Raw genomic sequence first — 27,034 nt, 5'->3', positions numbered from 1 at the left:
CATACAGGTTCAGATTTAGGTATTGTTCAGTCTTTTTTATTTTGGGGAGGCTTTTGCAGTCTGCTATAGTGGGTTAACCGTGGCTGGCTGCAGACGCTCTCTCGCTTTCCCTCAACAGGACAGGCAGAGGAAATAAGATGAAAAAGCTCACAAGTCGAGATAAAGACAGGGAGATCACTTACCAGTTATTGTCATGGGCAAAACAGGCTCAAATTGAAGAAAACTCAATGAATTTTAATTTATGCCAGTGGTGGGCTGGGCAGTGGGGGGTTACGGTCAGTCCGGTGCTGGTCTGTGGGTCTGTCCCTTGCCTTCTGCTCACAGACCCCCCGGCAGCCCCTGCTCCCCAGTCCTGGGCACGTACCCCCCGTACACACACACACATTTCCCGGCCAGCCTGACCCCTGCCCTGGAGCAGATGTCTCCAACTTTTTCTTGCCGCTGTCAGGGTACGTAGGTGACGGGCTCTCACCCCAGTGTTGACTCTGAGCCGGGCTTGCGGAGGCCCCCTTTGATGTTTTATTGTGGTTTCTCGCCAGGGGCTCCGATTTTTAAAGCACTGGGGCAACGATTAGATGATTATTATTATTATCCCTGCTTCGGCATTCCCTGTTCTGCAGACGCTGTGTTTCCTGCACCCTTGCTGGGGAGCCGGTTGGCAAAAGGTCCCCGAGAAGGATGTAGCCCCAGATGCAGGAGCCGTCGCTGTGACGCTGGGAGGAATAACCCGGGGACTGAAGAATTTGCTTGACTGTTCATATATTATGTCCCAAACTTGCTCCGCGTTGCTTTCCTAGATTAGCCGCTCCGGAGAACTATTTGTGCACACAGTGGGTCAAGAAAAACCCTCCTTGCCTTTCTTCTGGATACCTGGTGCTGCGTCTGAGTGCATCTCGGTGCCAGACCGTGTGTGCAGTGCAGCAAAACTCAGTCTGGAATTAATACCTGCCTGGAGTTTTCTGTGTACTCAAGTGAGAAATTCAGCTTTATCAGTCACTTGTGCTTAAGTCTTCAGAATAAGTACCGTTCAGATTTATGGGCTGCGCAGTTTATTAATTGAGGGAAAAGAAGACAAAAATATATCTGATCTATTTAATATCCTATCTTTTGGCAGATCAGGAAGAAAAAAAAAAAGCACTGAACACTTGCCTGGAATAGAAATCTTCAAATATTATCATCTGATGCAGAAATCAGCTGGCGGAGCAACAAAGGTTGCCTATATTTAACATTCATGGCATTTTATTGCTAGATACACTGGCTAGCTCAGATGTCAAAAAATAAGAGACTTTGCACAAAAGCTGGGTTTTATTCATTTTGTGACACACTTCCTAATGCTACCCAAACCAGCATGTGTTGGTCTAATGGCCCTTCTGTATATCTATTTTTATGTCTCTGTAGCTGTTTGGAATTTGGAAATTCTCGATTACCCTGCGTACTGTAACATTTTGCAACTGTGCTTGAGCGTAAATGTATTTTGATGCCCCTGTTTGCTTTAAATGGGAGATGCACTGAATATAAAATAGAATATATTAGCAGCTTGCTGGCATTTATTGCGACACGGAAAGAGTTAATCCTAGACTTTTAGCTCTGAGCTTAGTTTATTGAGCTTCTGGATACACGTGTTAATTTTCTCAGATGAGGGATAATGGATGTCACTTGAGAAAACAATACTGATTTGGGTTCTTTCATAGTTTGTGGGTTTATGTCCCACATGGTACAGAAGCAGGCGCTGGGAGATTGCCTGAAATATGCCTGGCCTCTCAGCTGCACTAAAAATAATTCCTGCTTCCCCGATTTCTACAAGTAATTCTGAGATGCTGCAAACCTTATCAGCTCCTTGTTTAGCAAAAAGATTTCTCATCAGCTTTCAACAGCAATAAGGGAATGGTCTGTAGGGGCGAGCGGTGTGTTTTCAAAATGCTCCTTTGTAAGAACATAGTGTGTTTTGGAGGTTTTTCGTTTTGTTCCGTTGCTTTTGTTATGGAGTGTTCTTGGCTGGGTGACCTTTCTTTGAGAGCAGCCGCTCACATTGGATTTTGGCAAACCGGGTTTGATAGTCCTTGCTTTACTAAGCACCAGCACCTCGATGACAGTAATTCACCCTCTAATACCCCCACAAAACCTATTTATGCAGAACCTGACGTGATTTGCAGTCCCCGTAAAGGAGGAACACAGGACTTAAGCAGCGCCCAGAATTAATTTTTTGACCTCCATTTCAGCTACTGGTTGAAGTATTGGGCTCCTCAGACAACTGAGCTGCGCTTGCTATGACCTGGCACTTTGCACCTCATAACAGCCGCACTATCAATTCTGCGGCATTCGCGCGTCTCCCTCGTAACGTGAAAAAATGGCAAGGGAAATTGCTGCCCAGCATCGCAGAGTTTAAGGCTGCCAGTAAAACTGATCTTAGTAGCGATAGCAGTCCAATTGAAGCCAACGCAATCACAACCTTTTTATTAATATTGGCTCACCGTTGTCCATTTTAAGTGTAACGTGTTGCCGGTGAATGCCAGCAAGCAGCCCCAAGTCAGAGTGCTTGTCTGAGATTTGTGACCAGCAACAAATACATGTTCAGAGGCGTTAGTTTGTTTGCTTGTTTCCGGAGACAGAAAAAAATGCTGGCAACTAATAGTTTTGAGAGAGATTGGGTTTTTTTTCCAACACCTATTTTAGGGAAACGCGTGAGTGGAAAATTTTGTTTTCACAAATTCAGACAACATCTGCATTAATATGGTATATCGTAAGGATCATTAATGTTCAGAGTATATTATCAGGTGTTCTCTAATGCACTTTTGATGAGCTTTAATGATGCTTGCTGTAGTGTTTTTTCATCTTTTTGCTCCCTCCCCCCCCCCCCCCCTTTTTTTTTTCAGCTTGATTGTAATAATGACTTAACCCAGGTGGTAGGCTCGATCCAGAAAGTGCCCAAGGGAAATATTATTCCCCAGTACCAGCAAACGTCACAGCAAGTCATTGAGTTTGCTGTGGTAGTTTCCCCAGGAGAGAAGATCTTGGCTCTCCCCCCGGGGGGCTGGACCTGCCCCCATTTACAGTCTGATAATTTGGCTTTGGGAGGAGATGGAGAAATGGCAGAAAGAAACAAGATGGAAAACGTAAGTGGAGGGGCAGGAGAGAAGCCAAAAATGCGTGGTAACTTTTTACTGATTTCTGTTAGAAAATTACCTGTCGTAGAACAGGGTCCTGGAAAGTGTCTGGGCCATTTGGATGTGATTAGTAAGGAGCACGGGGTGCCGTTCAAACAGAAAATACTTTCAGTTTTTGGAAATAACTGATATTTGTCCTCAGTATTTGTGTCTTACGGGTCTCTTAATCTGCACTGTCAATCAGAAAACTTATTTTAAAAGCCATAGTTTCACAGGCTTTTTTATGCTATCCAAATTGCACGGAAAAGCAAGTTTTAAAGTATGAGTCACAGATAGGTTGTAGCTTCATTGAGCAGAGATGCCGGATAAAAGTGTAAAAGTGGAAATGCAGGCAACGGTGAAAGAAAAGCACCACAAATACTTTCAGCTGAGCAAGTTCTTTGTAGCCGTGAGTTTGCAGAGTGTCGGGTATCACTCACTGCGGGCCCGTAAGATTTACTGGCGGTCGCCAGCGCCTGCACCACAAGCAGGAGTAAATCATGTCAGTTCTTTAAAAGATGGTCTCTTGTAAGTTTACCCAGGTTTACAAGCACATGGGAAGAAGGGGATTCTTTGTTTTCCTATGTTTTTTCCGAACCTCCGCTTCATTGTTCGTAAAAGAATTCAAAAGTAAAATACCCGGGAAGAAAATGCCGCCGTTAGGTTGCTTTTGGCTGCGCTACGTTGAAAGCTATACTTTGCAAATGTAATCTGCGAATGCTGTACAAAGGGAAAGGAGTCACGTTGTTGAGCACAGTGTTTCCCATCTTCTGTGCAAAAAGCTTGTTTAAATAGTTTTCTTGCCCTCCCTATTTTAATGTCTTTTCCCCCCGGTGCCCGGGCTGGGTGTGGGGAGGTTTGGCAGCAACGGTGCCGCTCGGGGCAGGCTCGAGCGCAGCAGCCCCAGCCGTGCCCATTTTGTGTGACACGGGTGTTCTTTGCGGTCGTTTCCACTTTCTGGGAGCTCTTTGCGGCATCTCCGACTCACCCACATCTGCTCCTTCCCGGCTGCAGCAGCCCCTGGATGTTCTCCGTGGATGGGGCAAGACGGGAAGGACATGGCGCGAGGCTCCTAAACTGGAAATGAAAAACCTACGTGATATCTGGCCTGAAACTGGCTTAGATTTATGCTGGAAAATAAAAAGAGGCTTTTTAGTGGTCTTTTACTTCTAGGAGCATGGTTTCTCTCCCCAGTGAGATGCATTTTGTGTCAGCTGTTTCTATATTAAAAAAAGTCTCCCGAAATAACCACTCTTGGCTTGTCAGCTTCTGGCACGAGCCCCGAGCCCCTCACCCGTCTGGCCCCATGGAGAGGGGGGTGCCCGGCCCAGGGGGCACAGGGGGTCCCAGTGGGTCCCCCCACGGCCGCTTCTGATGTGCCCAGCCTGTGCGCACACACCCCGATTAAATTTCTGCTCTTGTCAGGCCATTAAACCTCCCAAAGTGATTTGTTCTCCCCAGAGAATCCAGGGAGAGGGGGTGGAAAGGTAAAAAGAGAAAGAAGGAGGAGAATAAAGAAGGGCTGGCGGGGGGAGAGGGGGAACCAAAAATGAGTAAAACAGAGCTGCGGAATCCAATAGCCAAGTATTACATTATAGGCTCCCAGTTTGGATATAAACAAAATGTTTCCTTAGAGCAGAACCGCATCCAAAAGCTAGAAAAGTTGTTTTCCAGAGCTGAAACAGCCACGCTCTGTCCTGCCTCAGGAGCGGGAGAAGGCGGCTTACGCCTTTTACCCCCTCCTTACCCAGTGTACCCCCTCCTTACCCCTTGTCCCCCCTCCTTACTCCTTGTACCCCCTCCTTACCCAGTGTACCCCCTCCTTACCCCTTGCACCCCCTCCTTGCCCGTTGTACCCCCTCCTTACACCTTGTCCCCCTTCCTTACCCCTTGTACCCCCTTCTTACCCAATGTACCCCCTCCTTACCCCTTGTACCCCCTCCTTACCCAGTGTACCCCCTCCTTAGCCCTTGTACCCCCTCCTTACCCCTTGTACCCCCTCCTTACCCCTTGTACCCCGTCCTTACGCCTTGTACCCCCTCCTTACCCCTTGTACCCCCCTCCTTACCCAGTGTACCCACTCCTTACCCCTGGTACCCCTCTCCTTACCCCTTGTACCCCCCCTTAACCCTCGTACCCCTCTCCTTACCCCTTGTACCCCCTCCTTACCCCTTGCACCCGTCCCTTACTCCTTGCACCCCCCTTGCCCCCCTCCCCATCTACCCAGCTCTTGGGTTGACTTCCATCGTCTTCTCACAGCGCTGTGTTGACTCTGTGTATCTCGATGGCCCTGATTTAACGTGACCGGTTGATGTATCGTTTAACGTTGCTCCATTGCGAGGGTTTGCAGGCTCGTCCAGCGCTGCGTGACAGTGACCGCTCCGCAGTGACGTCCCCAAACGCGCCTGGGGACAGCGGAGTGAGGCCGGGGCTTTGGGCGGTTTCGGGTCAGCCAGGTTTCTGGTTTGGAGGAGTCTCCATCTCTTAAAATATCACTCAGCTAACAAAAAGTGTTTTCTAACAAAACAAAAAAAAAAAGTCAAAAGAGCATGAATGTTGTCACCAAAGTTAATAAAAGTGAGGAAATTAATATTATAGTTGACCTCCAATACCTAGGCACAGTGGGGTGCAGCAAGGAAGTAGTTAGAAAGGCACCATGGTGAGCCTTAGCAGTGAATTACCTTATTTTTATTAACTTGTGACAACCTCAGTGAATTTCCTTTCTGTTTTATGAAGTGATTAAAAAAGCTAATCAGATCATGTAATTAAAATACATAATTACACAATCTCAGAGTTTTTCATAATTACTGTACATGGTAAATATTGTTACCTGATGACGCTTTGCACAAAAATTCTGGCAGGAATTTGTATAGGATGGTTAGGAGGTGTCTGCTTTCCAGTGCTTGCAATGGAAGCTTCTCTAACAACAGTAGCGAGACAGTAAAATGTTTAAAAATGGAAAACATAGCGAAACTCTAAAATAATGACTCGCTTTTATTTTTTTTAATGCTTTTGCATGTGTTGGGCAGCTGGTATGCGTTGACACGGTGTGTTTCTGTGCATTTCCAATGGCTCTTTCCTTTGTGCTCACACCTCGGCTTCATATTTTGTTAGGCACCACCCACTGGAAAACGGGTGTTTTGATACAAAGCAACACAGTAAGAAAAAAATCAGATCCAATATCATAATTCCAGCCAAAGAACTGAATTAAGATGGAGTCACTCTTTAGTACAGTGACTTCAGGGTTGACATCATGTTGCGGCTTTCCTGAGGTCGGGTGGCCAGGAGGTCTGGGGCTCTGGTTATGTTCGTAGGAAATCTAAACATACAAGGCGTGATAATCCTAAATAATGGGAAAATCAATTAAAAAACCCCAAACAAACAAACCTCTAAAGCGAACCGTTTGAAATCGTAGTTACTGCTCTATGTCAGTCTGATATTTACTGTTCAGAAGGTGAGTTTTGCACTGAGATGCTCCGTGACTGAGGTGGAGTTTCCATTTTTCGACCGCAGAATTAAACAGACAGAGGACTCAGTCTGGATGGGCAGCCAAGGCTGGCACTCCCATAGCCCTTGGTACTCACACTTCCATGTGTTAAACTGAGTCTGAGGTGGAGGAGGTGGAATTCAGTTTCGCAGGTAATTCTGGTGTGAGGGAGCAGTTACCGGATTTTCACTCAAACCATTCATTTGTCCAGTTTTGTTTGTTTTTGCAAGGATGAGATGGGATAAAGATCCTGTTTAAGACAGCAGTCCAGGTTATCTGTGGCCAGAAAACTACTTTATCCTGAAAATAAATAATAGAAAACCCTTGACAATACAAGCAATAATTTTTCATTTCCCCTCTAAATTTAAATTGCCCTCTCAGTTATGACCATCGTATTGGCAACGTTTCTTCTTTTTGACACGCAGCGTGTGAGCTCATGCGGCTAAAAGTCCCTGTTTTGCCCTTTTATGGCAGCAGAGGTGGGACAGGGTTTGATTTTTTGGACCATTTTTTCCTCTGCAGGAAACATACACCCACCCCAAACACCCAGCTCCAGCTTCCACCCACTTTTTAATTTAGTGGACTCCTCTATAGAAAGCCAAATGCTTTCTATACCTGTAGCGTCAAGATGCATCTTTCTCAGGTAAATTCAGTCTCTCCCTCCCCACCGCCTCCTCGTTCCTTTTAATGAGTTATTTAGTCTGTTAACATTCCCAGATACTTTTTTGTAAGTATAGCCAGTGGGTAGAGGTAGAGAGAAAGGTATTTACTAGAGCTTTTTCCTATATTTCGTTTAATTCTGTGATATCGGTGTGTTGTGTGGGGCAGCGCGAGTCCCCGCATCACAGACGCCGGGTCAGCGCCCGTTGTTGTCGGGGAACACTGATGGACCGAGAAGGATTCTTACCGGGTGGCGAATGCTTGTTTTAAAAGCCGTTTCTTATTTAAGATGATGGCTACTGTTAGTGAAAAAGAAGTAGCATTACCATATGGTGCGGAATACACATCTCTCCCAGGCAAGTCACGCTGGTTGGCTTTTATCTTGCAGAGCACAAAATCTATAGTTATCTTCTTTTTAAACCTTCCAGTTGTTTCTGTCAGGTGTTGGTAAGTGCAGAACTTCCTTCCTCCCTCTGTTTCAATGCAGTTCCCCTCAGGCCAGTCGCAAACGGAGCGCAGATTCCTGACCGACGTTTCTCTAAATGATGCGCTTCATGTTCAGCACTGTGCGTTTACATTTGTGGGTGTTCTTTTTTAATTTTAAATGGTATGTTAAAAAAAAAAAAAGTTCACGGTAGCGAACCCAGAGTGTTGTGTGAAATCTTGACTGTGAATTCACAAAAGGGACAGGGAATCCCTGCACCCTTCTGAAAATCCCTCTATGTAGAACTGGCTATATTTCATATTTATGTCATTTGAGTTTTCAGAAGTGTTGAGCAACTGCTGTTCCTATTGATTTCAGTAGGATTGATGTGAATACACAACACATTTGGAAGTCAGACCAATAATGCATATGCGTGACTATAAAACAGCTTACTTGATACTGTCTGTCACGTGTAATTTATTGATTTTTCTTCCCTGGTTCTTTGAAGGCAATATAAAATCTGGATGTTGTTGTTTTTTACTGTTTGTTTATTGCTGAGTAATTTCAGCCAACATGTGTTTTTCAGCATTAGGTCTATTCATCATGAACGTCAACCCATTAAGTTTGTAAGTGCATCACAGTTTTCCCACCTAGATCAAAATGAGAGTCTGGAACAGCCCACTCTTTCTAACTTAACAAGCCTGTTTTATATTCCCCTGCAACTTGCTCTAATAATATGACCGGCTTTAAATTCCTGGGGCCGGAAAGCTCGGCAGTAAAGTCCTGTGCAGGGCTGCGGTTTGAAACACGAGGCTTTTCTCAGGTTTGGAGCATGGCCGTTGACATCTCTTCTGCTGAGCACCAGTGGAAAGTACTCATTAGGAGCAAAAGTCTGCTCTTGGGAAAGTATTTTCATGTGTTAAAGACAGGGACTGCAAACCGGTTTTCCTGGAGGTCAGGTCACTGCAGAGCATCACCGAAGATCTCATCGCAGAAAGCCATCCTGGTAAACCGGTCACTTTTGGTGACCCCAGCCAGAAGACACAGAACAGTTGTGGTGCCTGGTCCCAGTTTTCTCCATTCTTAGTGGTTCTTCTGTCTGAGAGTTGATACGTGGTCCAAAAGTTGAAGCAGAGCCCTGCACAAAAGGAAACCCCGCTCCAGTGTTTGTCAGCACAGGGGAAGGGGTGAGCTTGGCTTAGGGGTAGCAGAAGCTTACGGGAAAGGTGTTGACAGAGCTCTTTGTCCTCGTTTGCCACCACCACAGGTTTAAAGGCGCTTGCTCCTCCAGACGGCTGCCCGCGCCGTCAGAACCAGCTCAGAGCTGGTTCTGCACGAGCTGGAACGTGCTGCCCGTCTGTGCCAGCGCCGCTGCCGGGGCTCCCGTGCACGACGTGACCCCGACGTGAATTTTGTGAATGAGCTAAATGGGTTGTAATTGATGGCTTAATCTTCACTTGAAAGTACAATTGAAAAACATGGAAATGAGCGCAGTGAGCATTAAATTAAATCGCACTGATCTGGTCGGTGAGAAAAGTCTGTCTCTCTTTAATTTTGGATTCTGTATTCAGTGGGTTTCTCCAAACAGCGGCTAGTCTGTGTTTCTGATGCCGGTTACGGGTGTGAACGGGGGGAAAGAACGTGAGCCGGGTCTGTCTGACCCTGTGTACCTGAGAGAACCGGTGCCCGCTGAATCTGAGAGCTGCCCCGTCAGACGGGAGGACGGAAATCACAAATCTAGGAGATCGACCTCATGCCCTTCATCCCACCAGAAAGGCTCTTCCACCGGCCACATCTCCACGAGTAGCTCAGAGTCTTGAAGTTTGTGCTGTGTGGGGAGCGCGCTCCCTGCTAACGGGAGTAAAAAACACCAGCAAGGGAAAACGTCTTCATGTAGAGATGAGAAAAGGACTTTCTTTTTTTCCTTTTTATGGAGGTCGATGCTCTTCCACAGCTCTGGCTGGATCTTTGGGGTGCCCAGGGCAGGTCCGCACATGTGCCGTGGGCTCTGCTCCAAATGCCGCCCGCGTCCTTAGGTTTAGATACAGAACGAAGTGGGCAAAAGCTCCTAGCCGCTGTGTTAGGCTCTTTGTTTTGTATAATCAAGTGCTGAAATCGTGATAAATGCTGACATCCAGTAGCAAGAAGTGCAGAATATAATTGTGTGAGTGTAAGGCCAGTTGGGTCAGATGAAATTTATGCTCTGGCTAACGTAATATGGAGGAATATTAGTAACAATTAGCATAATTATTACCATTTATTATAACTAATTTTATAACTAATTATTCTAAGTAATAATTATCCTACTAGGATTATTTTCCTAAGGGCTTTGTCGTTCCTTATGTTTGAAAGTTGGCCATGTCGTCGCTGAAACTCTAATTTTACTGTATTCTCTCGGTGTGACTGTTGCAGCCGTGACGTGCACGTGTGGCCCCCGATCCCGTTTTGTTCTCTTACACCTTTCTTACTCCGTGCCTTCCTGCTAAATGCTCCGTGGGTGTCAAAGCAGGCGAGGATGGCACGGGACCCTCTGGGCAGCAAGGTCAGCACGGGCAGCGAGATATTAACATCCCTCTGTTAATTCATTGATGATTTTGCCGGTATCGTCTTCTAATCTGGCTTGAAAAAGACCGAATGTGCATTTGAACATTTCCGAAGAGCAGATTGCTAAGCAAAATATATGTATAATCCTAACATTTTGGGAGAAATAGGGTGAGTTGTTATTGATTCACAGAGCACGACAAAACATCACTGCATGAATTAGCAAACAGCTGTTTCTAATTTGAGTTTAGAACTGTACACAGAGGAACTTGTTTTAGTGCTCACTCCTTTCATTTATAATGAATTTTAATCACCGCTACAGGTGAGAAAAATGTAGGAACAAGCTTGTATCTTGTGGAAGAAACAAAGGAGAGACAGATGCTAACAGATTTACAGTCTGTGATAAAAGGAATGTTTTGGTACACTTTACATGTAATTAGAGTGCAGCTGTTTCCAGTCCCAAGTCCATGATGCACAGCAGAATATCGTATCTGCTGCTTTTCCAAAGGGACCAAAGAAAAACAGTGATTCAACTCCAAAAGCATTTCGTTTATTCCTACATCTAACATAAAACTTTCTCCTCCACCCTTTATTATTTAAGTGTAAAATAGCTTATTTAATGATATGTTAATTTTTTTGTTACCAGCAAAATATAGGCTCTTTGACTTAAGAAAAAATGGTGTTAAAAATGACTTTCTGATTTTATCATCTGCATGGAATTATGTGTCATCCTATGGATGGTCGTTACTGAGTCTTGGTACCTCTGCTAACGGGAGACAAGGGCTCAGACACGCATTACTCTGGCTTAACAAATTTCTGTGTATCAATAGACATCTTCGTGTGTACTTTTAACTTGTAGCATAAAAAAAAGACTAATTAGATGTATCTTTGATCATTATAGAAAGGTTTAAACAACGACAGCAAGGTTTAAACCCTCTATGTGTAACAGTTTATCTGCGGCAGACATCCCAGCAAGTTTAATGTTTGAAATTCTGCGCTACATCTTGTGCTGATTTTGTATTCTAAATACCAAGTTACTCTCTGCATGAGAAGAAAAATTAGATTATATTTACTTTCCATTGAGCCAGACATCTTTCCTTCTTTTTTAAAAACTTGAAAATGAATTGCAGTGCAAAGCTGAGAAGTTGGAAAAAGAGTCCCTAACTGTTGGTAATTTAGCCCAACAAAAATGCTTGCCACATAAGCATAGAATTAGGTATAGCTGCATTTTTCTCAAGTCGCAGATAATCATGAAAGCACTGCCTGTGGTGCCACTTACATTAGCACCCCTTAGTTTTTTACCCAATTTCAGGTTTGCTTTGAACATTTTATGTGTATTTACATAAACCTATATTTTAAAAATGGCATAGTGCCTTAAAATACCAACTGATGAAGATGGTTTTGTGGGGAAGCAGCTGTTGCTGACACTGCGCACAGGGCTCGTCATTGGCGCCTTGGCCAAGGGTGGGTGACCAGTTCTCATCAGATTTTTGTAGGGATAATTATCAAGAAGATGTGAAAATCTTGTTTCCATTGTTCAGTGTACATTAGCGCTGGGTTTCAGTCGCAGCCCAGCAGTTACAGCCCCGTTCAGAGGTAGGTGCCGCATCAGCGTAAAAAGCGTCTCGTTGCCACAGGAGCTGGGGCGTCGCGTTCCGCTGTTGCAACACAACCAACAGGAACGGTCCGCTAAGCTAATATGTGCATAGAAAATTGAGTTTGGAATATTAAGGATATTTTTTATTATTTACTTTGTCATAACTGTGCGGGAAATGTGCAGGAAAATGGGGCTAAACACTCCAACAAAAAAATGAAGTAAAAAGCTGTCACAGTGCACTGAAAATATTGAAACTTAAAACATTTGCTCTGTAAACTTGATTTGCATTATTTCACACTGCAGTGTCGATGAGCAGCTTCTGCTATGTGCGGTTCTTACTGTAATCCACGGTAATGATCTATCCTTGGCTTTAATACATAGTGCAGCAATGCAAAATCTGCTGTAACTGGTACTGAATGTTTCTCAGTCCTCAATCTCTGTGTTGTATTCTCATCATTAAGCATCCGTGATAATAATAATTATTGAAATTGGTAGTAATTTTATCAGGCCTTCCATCCGAGGATGTCTGGGGCTTTCACAGCTATGCAGAAGCAAGCCCTACAATTTGCCCTTGAGGAGCAGATGGTTTCTTCTGTTATGGAGATGAGGAACCGAAACACAGTTCAGAAGCGTGTCTTATGGTGCCGAGCTTGGTTGCAAAAGTAACTTACTTTTTTGGGTTCTAGAATTCCTTCAGCTCTCAATAGTCTAAAGCGATGTGGGTGCTTTGACCATTTTGAAGTTGTGTGCCAGGGAGAGGCTCAGGGAGAACCAGGAGTCTGAACTGACATCAAAGAGCAAGCCTTTCCTCAACCCTTGGGTTTTGTTTTGGTTAATTTATCTATTTCTCTTACGTACTAGCTCTGTGCTAGAGGAATAAACCCGATAGAATAAAAGCATCTAACCCCTGGTTTATTGTCCTGCATGGAGGTACCTTCTGTGCTCAGGAGGAGTCTCGGAGTTGCCTCTTTGGCCCAATCCTGGATAATTTGCTGATGCCCGGGCAGGTTGTGCGGCCTCTTCCGAGCCCCGCGGTGCTCGGCCTGTGCTGCTCTTTGCACCCAAACCAGGGGGAACAAACTGGTGTCCCATAGCGCGACGTGCCCGCGGTGTGGGAGACGTTCGGCCACCGGGACCCCCCAGTAGGGGAGGTGGAGCAGGAGGCGTTTTGCTGGGGGGATCCTCGTGACACCCCACGTTGCCAAACACATGTTTAGGTGAGGAGGCACCGCAGCTCTGGGCCAGCCCGTGGGGGCCCTGGCCACACCTTGTGTTCTATAGCAAAATAATTGAGAAATAATAAATGTGTCACCACCACCGGTGCTGCTCGCTCCTGGCAATCGCCGATGGGCTGCTGGTCCCCTCGCTAAGACACATCGCGTTTTCTGAGACTTCGTTTGATTGTTTGAGCTTCACCGTTATTTCTGAACTTGGCTCATGTTACCTGGAAGATAAACAGAGAGTGAAGTATGATTTATATCGCCGCTTGGCCAAATTGCTCTTAATAGAAGGAAAAATACATTTATTGGATGCATTGAGGCTGGAATGATCTCCTCAGTGATGATGATAAATGCTCGCAGTCCCGTAAACGTGCTGAACATTAAGTTGCTAAATTACTGTACCACTTTGAGATTGATTATCAAGTTGGGCCCTTTAAGCTTCATGACCCGCACATATATCCTGAGGACTACTGACATCCTGAAGCTTCCTTAATGTTCTTTTTTTCCTAATTAAACTTTTTATTGAATTTTCTTACCCTTTTAATACTTGTTTGGATTCTCTTATGTGCAGATGACAAAAGCCTTGCACCAGCCATGTGATTCTCTATTTTAGAACAGTCCCACTTTGCAGGATTAGCCATTTTTAATGACTTTAATCTCCTTTTTGAAAGTGATTTTTCTCATTCTGCTACACATTCCTTTGATTGCATTAATGTAGAATTATTATTCTCACCATCATTGCCAGACATGTCACACCACATCTAAAATATGTCTTCCCACTAAAATATTTCTCTGGTAAAATACCTTAGCATTTCCTTCTCAGTGCATTGTAGGTATTTTCTTCATTTTAATATGGCAATTTAAAATTAACAGGGCTATTTTTCATTCCATAAAGAGATTAATGATAATGAGTTTTCCTTAATTTCTCCAGTTTAGGCCTTGAGTAATTTAGTATCTTGTTTGTAAGGAAGTCAAGGTAGGTTGTTTCTGGGTCTTAAAGTTTCCCGATTCTTTTTAAATTGTAAAAGTAAGAGAAAACGGTGCAGTAAAAAGAATCCAGAAGTTCAACATGAAATTCAGTGAAAGGTCTAAACAAAGTAACAAAAGTACACAATCTTTCAACTATGCAAATGCTTCTATTTTTATTACAAGCTCAGCTTTTCAACCTGAGAAATGTTAACTTTTTTTGATCCAGATCACATTAGCACAGCAACGTCTTTGTGCATCCCTCACAAAGTAACACCAGCTTTCTTTGGTTTTGTTTTTTGAATAGCCCAACACGTTTGAAGAGCAGCAGCTGGAGGGGACCTGGCCCCGTTTGAGCGCTGAGTGCGTTTTGAGGTAGATCAGTTGGTGTCGGAGGAAAACGAGACCCTCGGAGAGATTTGTTGGATTTGCACGGTGGGCCAGCGTCGTGGTTGGCATCAGCGCGTGTGGATGGAACAAAGTTAAAGCAATGGCCCAGCCGGCGTTACTGCTGGATTTGGCCCATCGCGTCTCCAGTTCCAAAGCAGAACAATGGAGCTTTGTTCACTGGAGTGGTTTAAGGGCTCGGGGCTCCCCCGGTGCAGCCCTTGAGCTGGGCAGGGAAGAGATTAAAAATATATATATTTTTGTAGTAATTTCTGCAAAGTGGACATTTTAAATTATTTTAATTACAGCCAATAAGCCAAGCAGTAAATAACACAATGCTAGTGTGCTTTTTTTCCCCTGTTGTTGTTGTTTTTCTTCACCCCCCCCGCTCCAGACAGCAGCGGCGGTAGCAAACACACCATGTGCTGCCCTAGTTGGGGCCCAGCACCCCCCTCTTGCTCCCCTTTGTCTCCTCTCCCGGAGGAGCCCAGCTGGCGAGAGGAGGGAATTAGCCAGCCCGGAGCCACCCGCACCTCCCCGGGGCCCCTAATCCGGGCGCTGCAGCCGGCTGCTCCTGCCGGCCGTGGGGCCGTGGGGCTGCGGGGCCGTGGGGCTGCAGCCCCGGCTCGGGGGACAGAGGAGTCCCCGGGGCAGCGCAGGATGGGGCCTGAGGTTGGCAACGTGAGGCTTTGTTGCAGCCACAGAGAGACACCGGCTCATGGTTGGGGGGATGGAGAAGAGAAGAGTTTATGTAAAAATCAGGGGCTCGTCGCGCGGGTTTTGGGCTCAGGCTGGGCCAGGCGCGGAGGAGTGAGTTGAGCACAAAGAGCTGGAGCACCTCAGGACGCGGTGCTGGAGCCGGGTGCATTTCGGGAGGCGCGTTCTCGGTGTCCGGCGTCGCTCCGGAGCAGGAGGTTTATTAAACGGGGAAGCGAGGGGCGCGGGCGACCGACCCACACAGCCCAAAACCCGCAGCCCCTTGTGCCGGAGAAGCTGTTTGGTGTGTGACTTTGGTGTGGTTTGTCGAGGCAGCTCTGCTCACCCTTTCCTGGGTGACAGGAGGACTTTAGCACAGGAGCTGCCCGAACGGGGCGATGTCCGGGCCAGCCCGGCCCCGCTCGCGGATCGTCCCCAACACGCGCTCCTGCGCGCCGGTGGCTGCGGAGCTGGCAGCTCCGACACGCGCAGCCGGGGATTGTTTCATTGGTTTGGTTTAGTAAGAGCTGAAGTAGGAACATAAAATGTTTTATAAGGACAACGTATCTGGAGAACCAGTTCTTTTTTTTGAATCTCCAAATGTATATGTGGTCAGCGCCTTCCCTCATTTACGTTAATTTTCTTTTTTGCTTCATTCCGTGGTTCAGTTTAATATCGGACTGGTGGCGTTTTTGCTTCACTCAACATCTCCGCATTTATTGGGATTAGGATATTTGAACTTCGCTCTCTTCTGTTTCTTGTTAACAGTTCTGTTTATGAAAGCTGCCAACATTTTATGTATTCTTCCTAAAATGACTGTTTTGCTGCTGCAGTTGGTGCTGTGTTTCTTTATGGTAATATCAAATTATAAAATATTTTCCAAAGCATCATATTGAGCAAAGGAAATAGTTATTGAAACAGAGACTGGGCTCTTGTTGTTTTACCCTGAAGTTGTTTCTTTTGTGATGTCTTGAGACCTCCAATGGCGATTTTCTGAGCTTCTAAAATTTGTTTGGTTTTGCACCAGGCAGGCAACGTTACCTGTCGTACAAATGAATGTGGTAATGATGCAGATCTCTGATTTCATCGAGGTGCCTCAAATCTGATGCTTGTATTTCACCTCTGCTTTTGAGCAGCCTTTCATTCTGTTACAGTTGTGAGACAGAACGGAAGGATTTTGTTTAATGCAGACGTTACTTAAAATCATCTCGATGTAGCGTTTAAAAAGACCCACAAAATCACAGGTGAACACTTAACACGGTAGCTTTTCAAAATGTTTGTATTGCTTCACTGCACATTGTGTTTTGCTTTCTTTATTCATTGTTTATTGCTTTACAGTACAGTGAGCAGGTGTTTAACCTGCTAAAGAGAAATGCTTTTTATTAACACTGTATGTTGGCGTTTTTGTGAATGATGTGTACAAATAGATTTTATCGCTCTTTCTCAAACCTCCTTTGAAATTCAAAAGATTTTTTTTTTTTTTTTTTTTTTTTTTTTAAATGCTGTAGTGGCGGAAGCCCATCGTGTTGTTGAGAGCTTTGTCCTTATTTCACAGATGCACTGGGAATTGTTTTTAATCTCCTTTCTGCTTTCCCATTACAGATGGTGATGACGACCCACAACTCTCCTGGGTGGCTTCATCTCCCTCCAGCAAAGATGTTGCATCACCCACTCAGATGATAGGAGATGGGTGTGATCTCGGCATCGGGGAGGAGGAAGGGGGGACCGGCCTGCCGTATCCCTGTCAGTTTTGCGATAAGTCCTTCATCCGCCTGAGCTACCTTAAAAGGCACGAGCAGATCCACAGTGACAAACTACCTTTCAAATGCACCTACTGTAGCCGGCTTTTTAAGCACAAGAGAAGTAGGGACCGCCACATAAAGCTTCACACGGGGGATAAAAAGTACCATTGCCACGAATGCGAGGCCGCGTTCTCTCGCAGCGACCACCTCAAAATTCACCTGAAAACCCACAGCTCCAGCAAACCGTTCAAGTGTACTGTGTGTAAACGCGGGTTTTCCTCCACCAGCTCGTTGCAGAGTCACATGCAAGCTCATAAAAAGAACAAGGAACATATGGCAAAGACTGAGAAAGAGGTGAAGAAGGATGATTTTATGTGTGATTACTGTGAAGAGACATTCAGTCAGACTGAAGATTTGGAGAAGCACGTAATGACACGCCACCCACAGCTTTCCGAGAAGGCAGATTTGCAGTGTATTCATTGCCCTGAAGTATTTGCAGACGAAAACTCGCTGCTCTCACACATTCATCAAGCCCATGCCAACAAAAAACACAAGTGCCCTATGTGCCCGGAGCAGTTCTCTTCCGTGGAGGAAGTTTATTGCCACTTGGACAGCCACAGACAACCTGACTCCAGCAATCACAGCATCAGCCCGGACCCCGTCCTGGGCAGCGTGGCGTCCATGAGCAGCGCGACGCCCGACTCCAGCGCCTCGGTGGAGAGGGGTTCCACCCCGGATTCGACCTTAAAGCCTTTGAGAGGACAGAAGAAAATGAGGTCTGTGGACAGAGAAGAAGGGCAGAGCTGGTCGAAAGTTACGTACAGCTGCCCGTACTGCTCGAAGCGCGACTTCAACAGCCTCGCCGTTCTGGAGATCCACCTGAAGACCATTCACGCAGATAAACCTCAGCAAAGCCACACGTGCCAGATCTGCCTTGATTCCATGCCTACGCTCTACAACTTGAACGAGCACGTGCGAAAGGTGCACAAAAACCATGCCTATCCCATGGTGCAGTTTAGCAACATTTCTGCCTTTCACTGTAACTACTGCCCAGAGATGTTTGCGGACATCAACAGCTTACAAGAACACATCCGTATCACTCACTGTGGCCCGAATGCTACCCCTCAAGATGGCAACAACGCTTTCTTCTGTAACCAGTGCTCCATGGGCTTTCTGACCGAAGCAACCTTGACTGAGCACATTCAGCAGACTCACTGCAATGTAGGAAATTCAAAATTGGATTCCCCTGTCATTCAGCCAACCCAGTCTTTTATGGAAGTTTATTCATGCCCTTATTGCACAAACTCCCCCATTTTTGGCTCCATCCTGAAGCTTACAAAGCATATTAAAGAAAACCACAAGAACATTCCTCTGGCACACAATAAGAAGTCAAAAGCAGAGCAGAGTCCAGTTTCTTCTGATGTTGAAGTCTCTTCCCCTAAAAGGCAACGGCTTTCTGCTAGCGTGAACTCGGTGTCGAATGGTGAATACCCGTGTAATCAGTGTGATCTAAAGTTCTCCAATTTTGAAAGTTTTCAAACCCATTTAAAGTTGCATTTGGAGTTGCTGTTGAGGAAACAGTCTTGCCCTCAGTGTAAAGAAGACTTTGATTCCCAGGAGTCTCTTCTGCAGCATCTCACCGTACATTACATGACAACTTCAACTCATTATGTATGCGAGAGCTGCGACAAACAGTTTTCTTCGGTGGATGATTTGCAGAAGCATTTGTTGGACATGCACACTTTTGTGTTGTATCACTGCACCCTTTGCCAAGAAGTTTTTGATTCCAAGGTATCTATCCAAGTGCATCTGGCAGTCAAGCATAGCAATGAAAAGAAGATGTATCGCTGCACAGCCTGTAACTGGGATTTCAGGAAGGAGGTGGATCTCCAGATCCACGTGAAGCACAGTCACTTGGGGAACCCGTCAAAGTCTCACAAATGCATCTTCTGCGGTGAGACCTTTAGCACAGAGGTAGAACTGCAGTGCCACATCACAACCCACAGCAAAAAGTACAACTGCAAGTTTTGTAGCAAAGCTTTTCACGCCATCATATTGCTGGAAAAGCACTTGCGGGAGAAACATTGCGTGTTTGATGCTAGCGCTGAGAATGGGACGGCTAACGGCATGACCCCAACAAATAAGAAGACGGAAGGGGCAGATATCCAGAACATGTTGATGAAGAATCCGGATACTTCCAACAGCCACGAAGCCAGTGAGGACGACGTGGACGCTTCGGAGCCCATGTACGGCTGTGACATTTGTGGGGCCGCCTACACTATGGAGGTTCTCTTGCAGAACCATCGCTTGAGAGATCATAACATCAGGCCTGGGGAGGACGACTGTTCTAGGAAGAAAGCAGAATTCATCAAAGGTAGCCACAAGTGTAACATCTGCTCGAGGACCTTTTTCTCCGAAAACGGCCTGAGAGAGCACATGCAGACCCACCGGGGCCCCGCTAAGCACTACATGTGCCCCATCTGCGGGGAGCGCTTCCCGTCGCTCCTCACCCTGACGGAGCACAAAGTCACCCACAGCAAGAGTCTGGATACGGGCACGTGTCGGATCTGCAAAATGCCGCTGCAGAGCGAGGAGGAATTTATCGAGCACTGCCAGATGCATCCGGACCTCAGAAACTCCCTCACCGGGTTTCGCTGTGTTGTCTGCATGCAGACGGTCACCTCCACCCTGGAGCTGAAAATTCACGGGACCTTCCACATGCAGAAACTGGCGGGAAACTCCGCAACCTCGTCGCCCAACGGCCAGGCCTTGCAAAAACTCTACAAGTGTGCGTTGTGCTTGAAGGAGTTCCGGAACAAGCAGGACTTGGTAAAGCTGGATGTGAACGGCCTCCCCTATGGGCTGTGCGCGGGATGCATGAGCAGGGGCACCAACGGACAGTCCTCGGGGCTGACGCCGCAGGAGGTGAACGAGAGGCCCTGTGGCAGCCTGAGGTGTCCCGAGTGTAGTGTCAAATTTGAAAGTGCCGAAGACCTCGAGAGCCACATTCAGTTAGACCACCGAGACCTGACGCCCGAGACCAGCGGCCAGAGGAAAGGTACCCAGACGTCCCCCGTTCCCAGAGTAAGTACAGCTGGACCTTAAAATGTCTGAGGGATAACGTGTAGACCTCAATGTGACATAGAACTGATCCGATGTTATTTGGTTTTTAAACTGTCACTTCATAAAATGACTTGTGCTAGCAAAAAAACCCAGCAGACCAGGAGGAAAGGGAGAGTCCTGGGGAGTACAGGCTCCTTGATTCCTAGTGGCAGCGCACCGGATTTTTTTGTCATAAAACTGCCCTAGATTTACCGACAGAGAGCTGAGACACTTGAATGGTGGGGATTGAGTTTGTCCGTGAATTCTGATGCTACGGAACTGGCAGAGCTGGAAAAGCTGGGGCATTGCCGTGAATGAAAGGAGATGCTGGGTACCCAAAACAACAACCAAAACATCTCTCATACTTGAGGAATGAGATTATTTCTTACCAGGGAACTGAACGCGAGCAGGAGGATAAAGGAACTTCTGAGGAAAAACGCAGTGAATTCCAACCTACCCCCCAAATTCTCACCTAAAACAAACTTCCGTGCTAAAGAGCTTGTGGATGTCTGGCAGCGTGAACGTCGTGAGGCTACTTGGATGTCTGTGTGCGTACGTGTGTGCCTGTGTGTTTGTAGGGTTTTAAAAGTGATTTTGGAAGCATCTGCTTCATGGCCCTCCTGTAAGATAAGTATTTTTCTTACCAAAGCTGGAAACTGCTGTCTGATGCAGGTTCCATGTAGTTGCACTCCCACAACCGTTTGCAGATAGCCTGCTTTCCCATTTCTTAGCTTACAAGATACTTGGGAACACGCAGATCCAAGTAAGGGTTCAGAGGCCTACTCAGGAGATTAATATCATTTGCAGTTTATAGTCTTTTAAAATTATTTGTTGACGTTTTGGTTCAAGAATGGGCCAAGTCAGTCCTCCCTCTGTCAGGAACAGATGGAATGAGAAGTAGATTTTGGAAATCTTCTCGGGAGACCAACAGCAGACACATCTGAGTATTGATATCATCTGACATTTTTAATTAAACATGATGGGGTGAGATTTTCAAAAGTATCTAAGGAAATTAGGCACCCAACTCCTAATGAATAATTCCAGCCCTAGATGCCTGTTTATGTCAATCTGCTAATTAAAGCACCCACAAACACTTCTTGCTGCGTGAAAAGGACCTGAAAATACCATTCAGCTGCGATAGGAGAGGCTCAGTAAGTGAGAGAAGACCCAAAGTGTGTCCTGAGGATGCAGATGGAGACGTGACCAGCAGAGCTGGTGCAGGCTGTGTCCCCTGTCCCCAGCTGGGCTGGTGAGCACTGGATCTTTATTTCCTTCCAAATTCCTTAGAACACCGCTCTTCTCTTAGGTAGGACTAATCCTTACTTCATATGGCCGTGCCTATAGCCCAAAGTTTTATCTTTTCTTTCCTATCCACCGTCAGAGCAGAATACGCTGCCACTGTCTCCTCTGATTTCTTACTTTAACTCCTTCTTTTCAGCGAGAGCTTCCATACTTGTTCTCTCGGGGAAGAGTTTTAAGTTCTTCAATGAGATAACTGCTTTGAATTTAGTCCCATGAGGGCAGGTCTTAGCTCCTTTACCGAAGATAACGAAAAACCAGCATTTGTGATGATGGCAAATGGTACCTTCAACAGGTGTCTATGGCCTGCACAGATGCAGATCGGAGACCTTTATGGCACGCATCCTAGGAACAGATATATTGTAATTAGGAATAATTCATTCTCTTACCCTTCATTATATGGACAAGACCTGAATTCTGATACCAGTTCACGTGAAAACTATTGGTGTTTCACACAGATTTCTCAAGGCAATGAGTGCCCTTCGCATCTGCCTGGCACAGGGCTTTTCAAAGACTTACACCATCTTTCAATGGCGACAAATCCATCTATTTCTAGAACAGAGATTACTTAACTTCATTGCCTTTGTGGCAAAGCTCAGCAAGTTGAACGCGATCTCTCTTGTCATCTCGTTAGCATTCTGTGCGCAGGGAAAAGAACATTTTGCTGGAGCAATCTGGCGTGCACGATGCTGTAGAGTCATCTGCACGTGTCCAGACAAGAGCTGCTTCTCTCCAGCTCTTAAGCACTTCTACGTTTCTTTTTTAAACAGCTTATTGACTTTTCTTTCTTAAACAGAAAAGTAGTTGAAGGACTAGGACTAGGTACAGTCAGAAAGAAAATAAAGGGAGATTAGATCTCAACTAGTGGGCATATACTTCAGAGTAAATAAGAATAAGCAGAATGAAATCCAAGCAAACGGAAAAGGGGACAACGACATACAAAATACATAACTTCTGTGAATGTTGGAAATCACTCCATCAGCAGTAATACTTCTTGAAATGAAGAAGAGAGTGTGGAAGCTGAGAGAAATTTCAGGAAAAAATGAAGATTTAACGCAAAAGTGGAAGGAAGGAGGAAAATAGATATTAGCTCTTGATTAATAAGAAGTGAAAATCTTTGGGAGGAAAAAAAGATACAGCAGGAGAAAAACAAAATTCATTTTTACTGTGTGTTCTTATGGTTGTGTATGTATGCACATGGATATAGCACCACAAGGGGAGCATGAATATTTTGTTATATTCTGTTTGGGGTTTTTTGCTATTGAATTTTTGGAGGTTTTGTTTGGAAAATCAGTTGGAGACAGGTGAGGATGAAAAAGCACTCCAGTTTCTTCGGCAGTTTTAGTGTTGTTTGCTTGTTTGGTTTTTAAATATCCATAAGAATGAAAGAGAAAGCCCTTGAAAACCCTTGAAAATGCTGCTGTGTTCTGTCTTCCTCATGTACATTTTAGTATGGCAAACACCCAGGAAGAAATATCTATGAATTCATCGCCTGTGTTCCTAGGACATCTAAACAGGACCCAGTCATGATGGCCAGAAAATGTGGATTTCCAGATGGACAAAGTTTTTGCCTCCGGTACACGAAGACATCTGCATCAAAGGATTCGTATTGGGAGATTTTAAGTGAAGTCAATGGTCTTCTGTATGGAACATCACTAAGAGGAATAGATAAAATATGCTTTTTTACTGAAAGGTTACTCTAACATCAACTTTTGTTGGATTCTTGTATTTAGTTCTATGTGAGCTATTCTATTTGGATAGGACTAAAAGGGCTTTTTTTAGATCAGCATCACAAGTGGAGGTGCCATTCTGGTATCTGGCACACGTACAGCTCAAGTGCTTTTTTCATTCTATTATGATCGCATCAGAGGCGATGCTTTCGTTTTTCTGAATGTATTTCTGCGTGTAGGAGCTTCAGTTTTGAATACACTTTATTAGTTCCTTTTAGCATGTCTTCTAGAGGAATGTGGGTGTCTTGAGATGCACGACGATTTGTTTGATATTGCGATTTCTCATCTCCTCTTCTAATACTGGAAGCAGTCACATTTCAGGCTGCTCTTTCTCTTGCAACACATTTATCCTTATTTTGTACTGTAGTTATCATGAACAACGCTTGTTTAACATTGACAATGGCAAATGCTTAGACTTCAGTCGAATTTCCATCTTGAATGGTCTTGCTGTATTTAGCCCACCCAGGTTATTTGGGCTGAAGAAGCGAAGGAGGTGGCACAGAGAGGGGGAAGAACGAGCCCCGTCGTGCTCCTTTTCTCAGTTCCTTTTCTCCTGCACACTCTCTTGGCCTCAATTCCTTCTCTTTGTTCTCCCCCGCGCCCCTTCTCTTCCCTTGTAAATCCACTTGAATGGAGGAATATTTTCTTTGTAGAGCAGGAAACCATTTCCAGATTTAAAGGAGGACAGTCTGGAAAACCCCTGGGAACAACAGTCACTTCAGAAACGAAACCAGAACCCTCTGTTGTTAATGCTACTACTTTGTGCCCAGATTAGAATTAAATATCTTGACTTAATGGGGACCGAGCTGTCAGCCGAAGGCCTGGACGTCCGCTCTCCGATGTCACCTCGACACCGTCACCTACACCCTCCTCACTCCTTGGAGTCAGGACACCTCTGTTGTCACCACACGTCAAGACGAAACTTTAAAAAGACATAACTGACCAATTAATAACGTTTGTGAAGCCACGATACCCACCAAAACAGTAGCAGAAGATCATATTTGGTACCACAAATAACTCAACGTTGCATTCTAAGTAGTGCTCCCATTTACTGCGAAGGCAAGTCTGGTTTTGTGACATTCTTTTAAAGACAATTATCAATGAGTCAGAAGTGAACTCTTCCATCTCTTGCATATACATCTGAGTGCTCATCTAGCTACAGCTATTTCAAGGCAGCTTATTAACCTCCGTATCAAGTGGGGTACCCATCGCAAGAGCCATCACCTCAGTTAAGTTGCTCTTTTGCACGGACGTGTCTCAGCTGAGGCTGAGGATACTACAGGGAGTAGCGCTGCAACCTGCCGGCTCCTCTGAGGAGTGGTCGTGCCAAACGGGGTGTCGTGGAAGTTTGTGAAGTGGTGACGAGGAGTTTGCAGTGGGTCTGTGGATGAACAAAGGCATCCTGTCTCCAGATCTGTTAGTACGGAGCTTTCAGATCACCCAAATCAACTAAAAAAAGAAAAATCCTTTGTCCGTCTTTAATATTAGTTACTGAGGGAACCCTCATAAAAGAGCTAAGTGTTGAACAAGGCACAGAACTGAGCTTTGAGGTTTTAAAGCAGAGGAAGGTTTCAAGTTTTGAACGTGACCACATGAATCCTTCACCGCCTAATGCTGTTTTTCTCTTCCGAAGTTTTCTGTGGTTTGTTTTGTTTTTAACGTCAGGAGCCCTCAGCATGTGTACACCCGTGCGTGTGTGTGTGTGTGTGTGCGTCTGCCGGAATTGATCCCAGGAAAGAGCGCGGCAGAGATCCAGCTGCTTTTCCAGAACAGCCCCCATTCCCGAATGGATTCCGGGATAACACTTTGCCGAGCTGCCCAGAGATAACCAGACAATCCAAATATTTCCTTTTCTATGACTGCCCGCGTCCACTTTGAGCCAATGGCGTGTAACCGTCTCCCTATTTTGTTAATCGCCCACTGCTATTTTAGCCCGGCAAGCCCTGCCTATGTGCAAACACAAACTGCATGCAGAATTCATGGCATACGCAGCACATCCATAGACCGGCGCATTTGTTAGATGGTATTACAGCACGTTCATTAACCTCCAGCAGGCTAACTTGTTGCCATTGATGACATGCGAAGTAGTTAAGAAGCTCCTGGCAGCACCTAATTTGTTCTTCCCTCAGCAGGTGCGCGAGGAAATTGGATCCCATGCGCAGAGGGGCTGACAGCAACTCCTCTGGTTAACTCCAAACTTCTGACTTATTACTGCTGTCCTAAAAATGGGATTCTACACCTAGGCCTGGGGGAGAGGCTATAAGAAAAAAATAACGCGCATCTAAAACTGCGTAAATAATACCTGCAAAACATTTTGCTTCAAAAAAGTTGAGAGGCTGTTGTTTACGGAATTGGGTTTTTTAGTGCTAATGGCTCAAGATTCTCGTCCTTTCCTTGGCTACCTGAGCTGTGACCGGGCATGGAGATTCCCCTGCGTCCTGCTGCCATCGTAAGCATTTAAACCACACGCTCATGCTTGGTGGCACGCGTTGCAGTAGGAGTTATTCTCTAGGAAAAAATAAGCACAGAACGCCCCGTTTTTCTAAACAGCACGTCAAAAGATGTCTATTTAGACAGCGTATTCCCAAGCAGTAAATGAGCGTGCATGTTAGACAAAAGCACTCTAGTCCTGCTTTGGGAAATAAGAGTTTTTTTCAAGAGTACAAAAGCTTTGTATTAGTGCTTAATGTTTTTCCTAAGTTGGATGTCTAACTTGTCAACATGCATTTTAATTTCTACAAATGATTTCTTGGATTTTTTCCTGTACATGCACCACCGTCAATCCGAATGCAAACCCCATTTTCCCTCTTTGACTAAATGGTTCGTGTAATTGCCTCTTCACACTATCTCCTGACTTGTGCAGCTAAGCCTCCCTAATACGACTTTGAGATGGAGAAAATATGCAGCAGATTGTGCTAGGAAACTTTTCTTTATGCTAATGCAGTTTTTCCAGGATTTCTGATGAGACACTGTTACAAAATATATTTTTTTTGTTTTGTCCTTCACTTCCTCAAGTAACTATAGGTGTTTTGCCTGCTGTATTTTGAGTTTAACTAAAGACGGAATTTTCTGAGAAAGCTGATCTTTCTCTGAAAACAGAGTTACCATTCAATGTCTTTTATTTCACTCTGCTGGAATGTTTACTGCAGTGGGTTAAACAACACAAGGAATCTGATAGTGGCTCTAGTACTCAGATTTTCAAGTAGCATCATTTGAAATTTTTAAAGTTGAAATTAAAAATTCTCCTAATGCAGGCTGCTCATTCGAGGTTGTATTTCTGGTCCCAGAAAAGCCCGGCCCAACGCGGTGTCTTGTCGGGGATGTGTGAGCAGAAAAGGCCTCGGAGGAGGAAAGTTGAAACACGTAACATGCTGTATTCATGATCACACTTGCCTTATGCTACAGTGCAGTTTTCTCTAATCTCTTTTTGGTTATTAAACAGAAAAAGACCTATCAATGCATCAAGTGCCAGATGACCTTTGAGAATGAGAGAGAGATACAAATCCATGTCGCTAACCATATGATTGGTAAGACATTCTTTAAACTAGGCCACTCATCGGCTGCTTGTTTTTTGCTACTCTTTGAAATTCACTATTCTAATAACTTGTTAATATTCATGCTGCAATTTATTTTTTTTTATCTTTCAAGGAAAATGATTTTGATGTAATGATTCTTCACTTCAAAGCTTTTTAAATATGTGGTTATAAAAGTGTTACTGCTGAGCTTTTTTCCTTATCCTTTTGAGTCCTCATGTTGCATTTTCATTTATATTAAAATCAAACTTTTGACAGTATCTTCCATTTGATAGCATAAATTTCTCTCTATCCATGTAAAAAGTACTTGCCAGTTGTCAACCACTTAGGAGCAATTATGTTTCAATTTTGTATGTCATGACATTGAATAGATTTAACTGCTAGCATTTTCCCTGCTAACTGTGGTGAATTCCTGAGGAACATTGTCAAAACAAAACACTTACAGAGTTATTTCAGTGGGTTTTTTTCTTCTTTTTCCAACAATTCTGGGCTTCAGAAAGTTCAACT

General features: G+C 44.9%; 1 protein-coding gene across 4 annotated transcripts in view; it reads left to right on the top strand.

Moving 5' to 3' along the window:
• ZNF423 (zinc finger protein 423) overlaps positions 1-27,034 on the top strand; it is a 226,169-nt gene that overhangs the window by 115,480 nt on the left and 83,655 nt on the right. For all 4 annotated transcript variants that reach the window (XM_065641162.1, XM_065641163.1, XM_065641161.1 and 1 more), the window contains 2 exons: positions 16,724-19,947; positions 26,437-26,521. In XM_065641162.1, coding sequence (XP_065497234.1) covers positions 16,724-19,947; positions 26,437-26,521 — 3,309 coding nt within the window. The remainder of the gene's footprint in view (positions 1-16,723; positions 19,948-26,436; positions 26,522-27,034) is intronic.

The sequence above is a fragment of the Caloenas nicobarica genome, chromosome 9 (genome assembly GCF_036013445.1).
Source record: "Caloenas nicobarica isolate bCalNic1 chromosome 9, bCalNic1.hap1, whole genome shotgun sequence".
Classification (NCBI taxonomy): domain Eukaryota; kingdom Metazoa; phylum Chordata; class Aves; order Columbiformes; family Columbidae; genus Caloenas; species Caloenas nicobarica.
The sequence above is the reverse complement of the archived record's forward strand: the minus strand, read 5'-3'. Positions and strand labels throughout refer to the sequence as shown.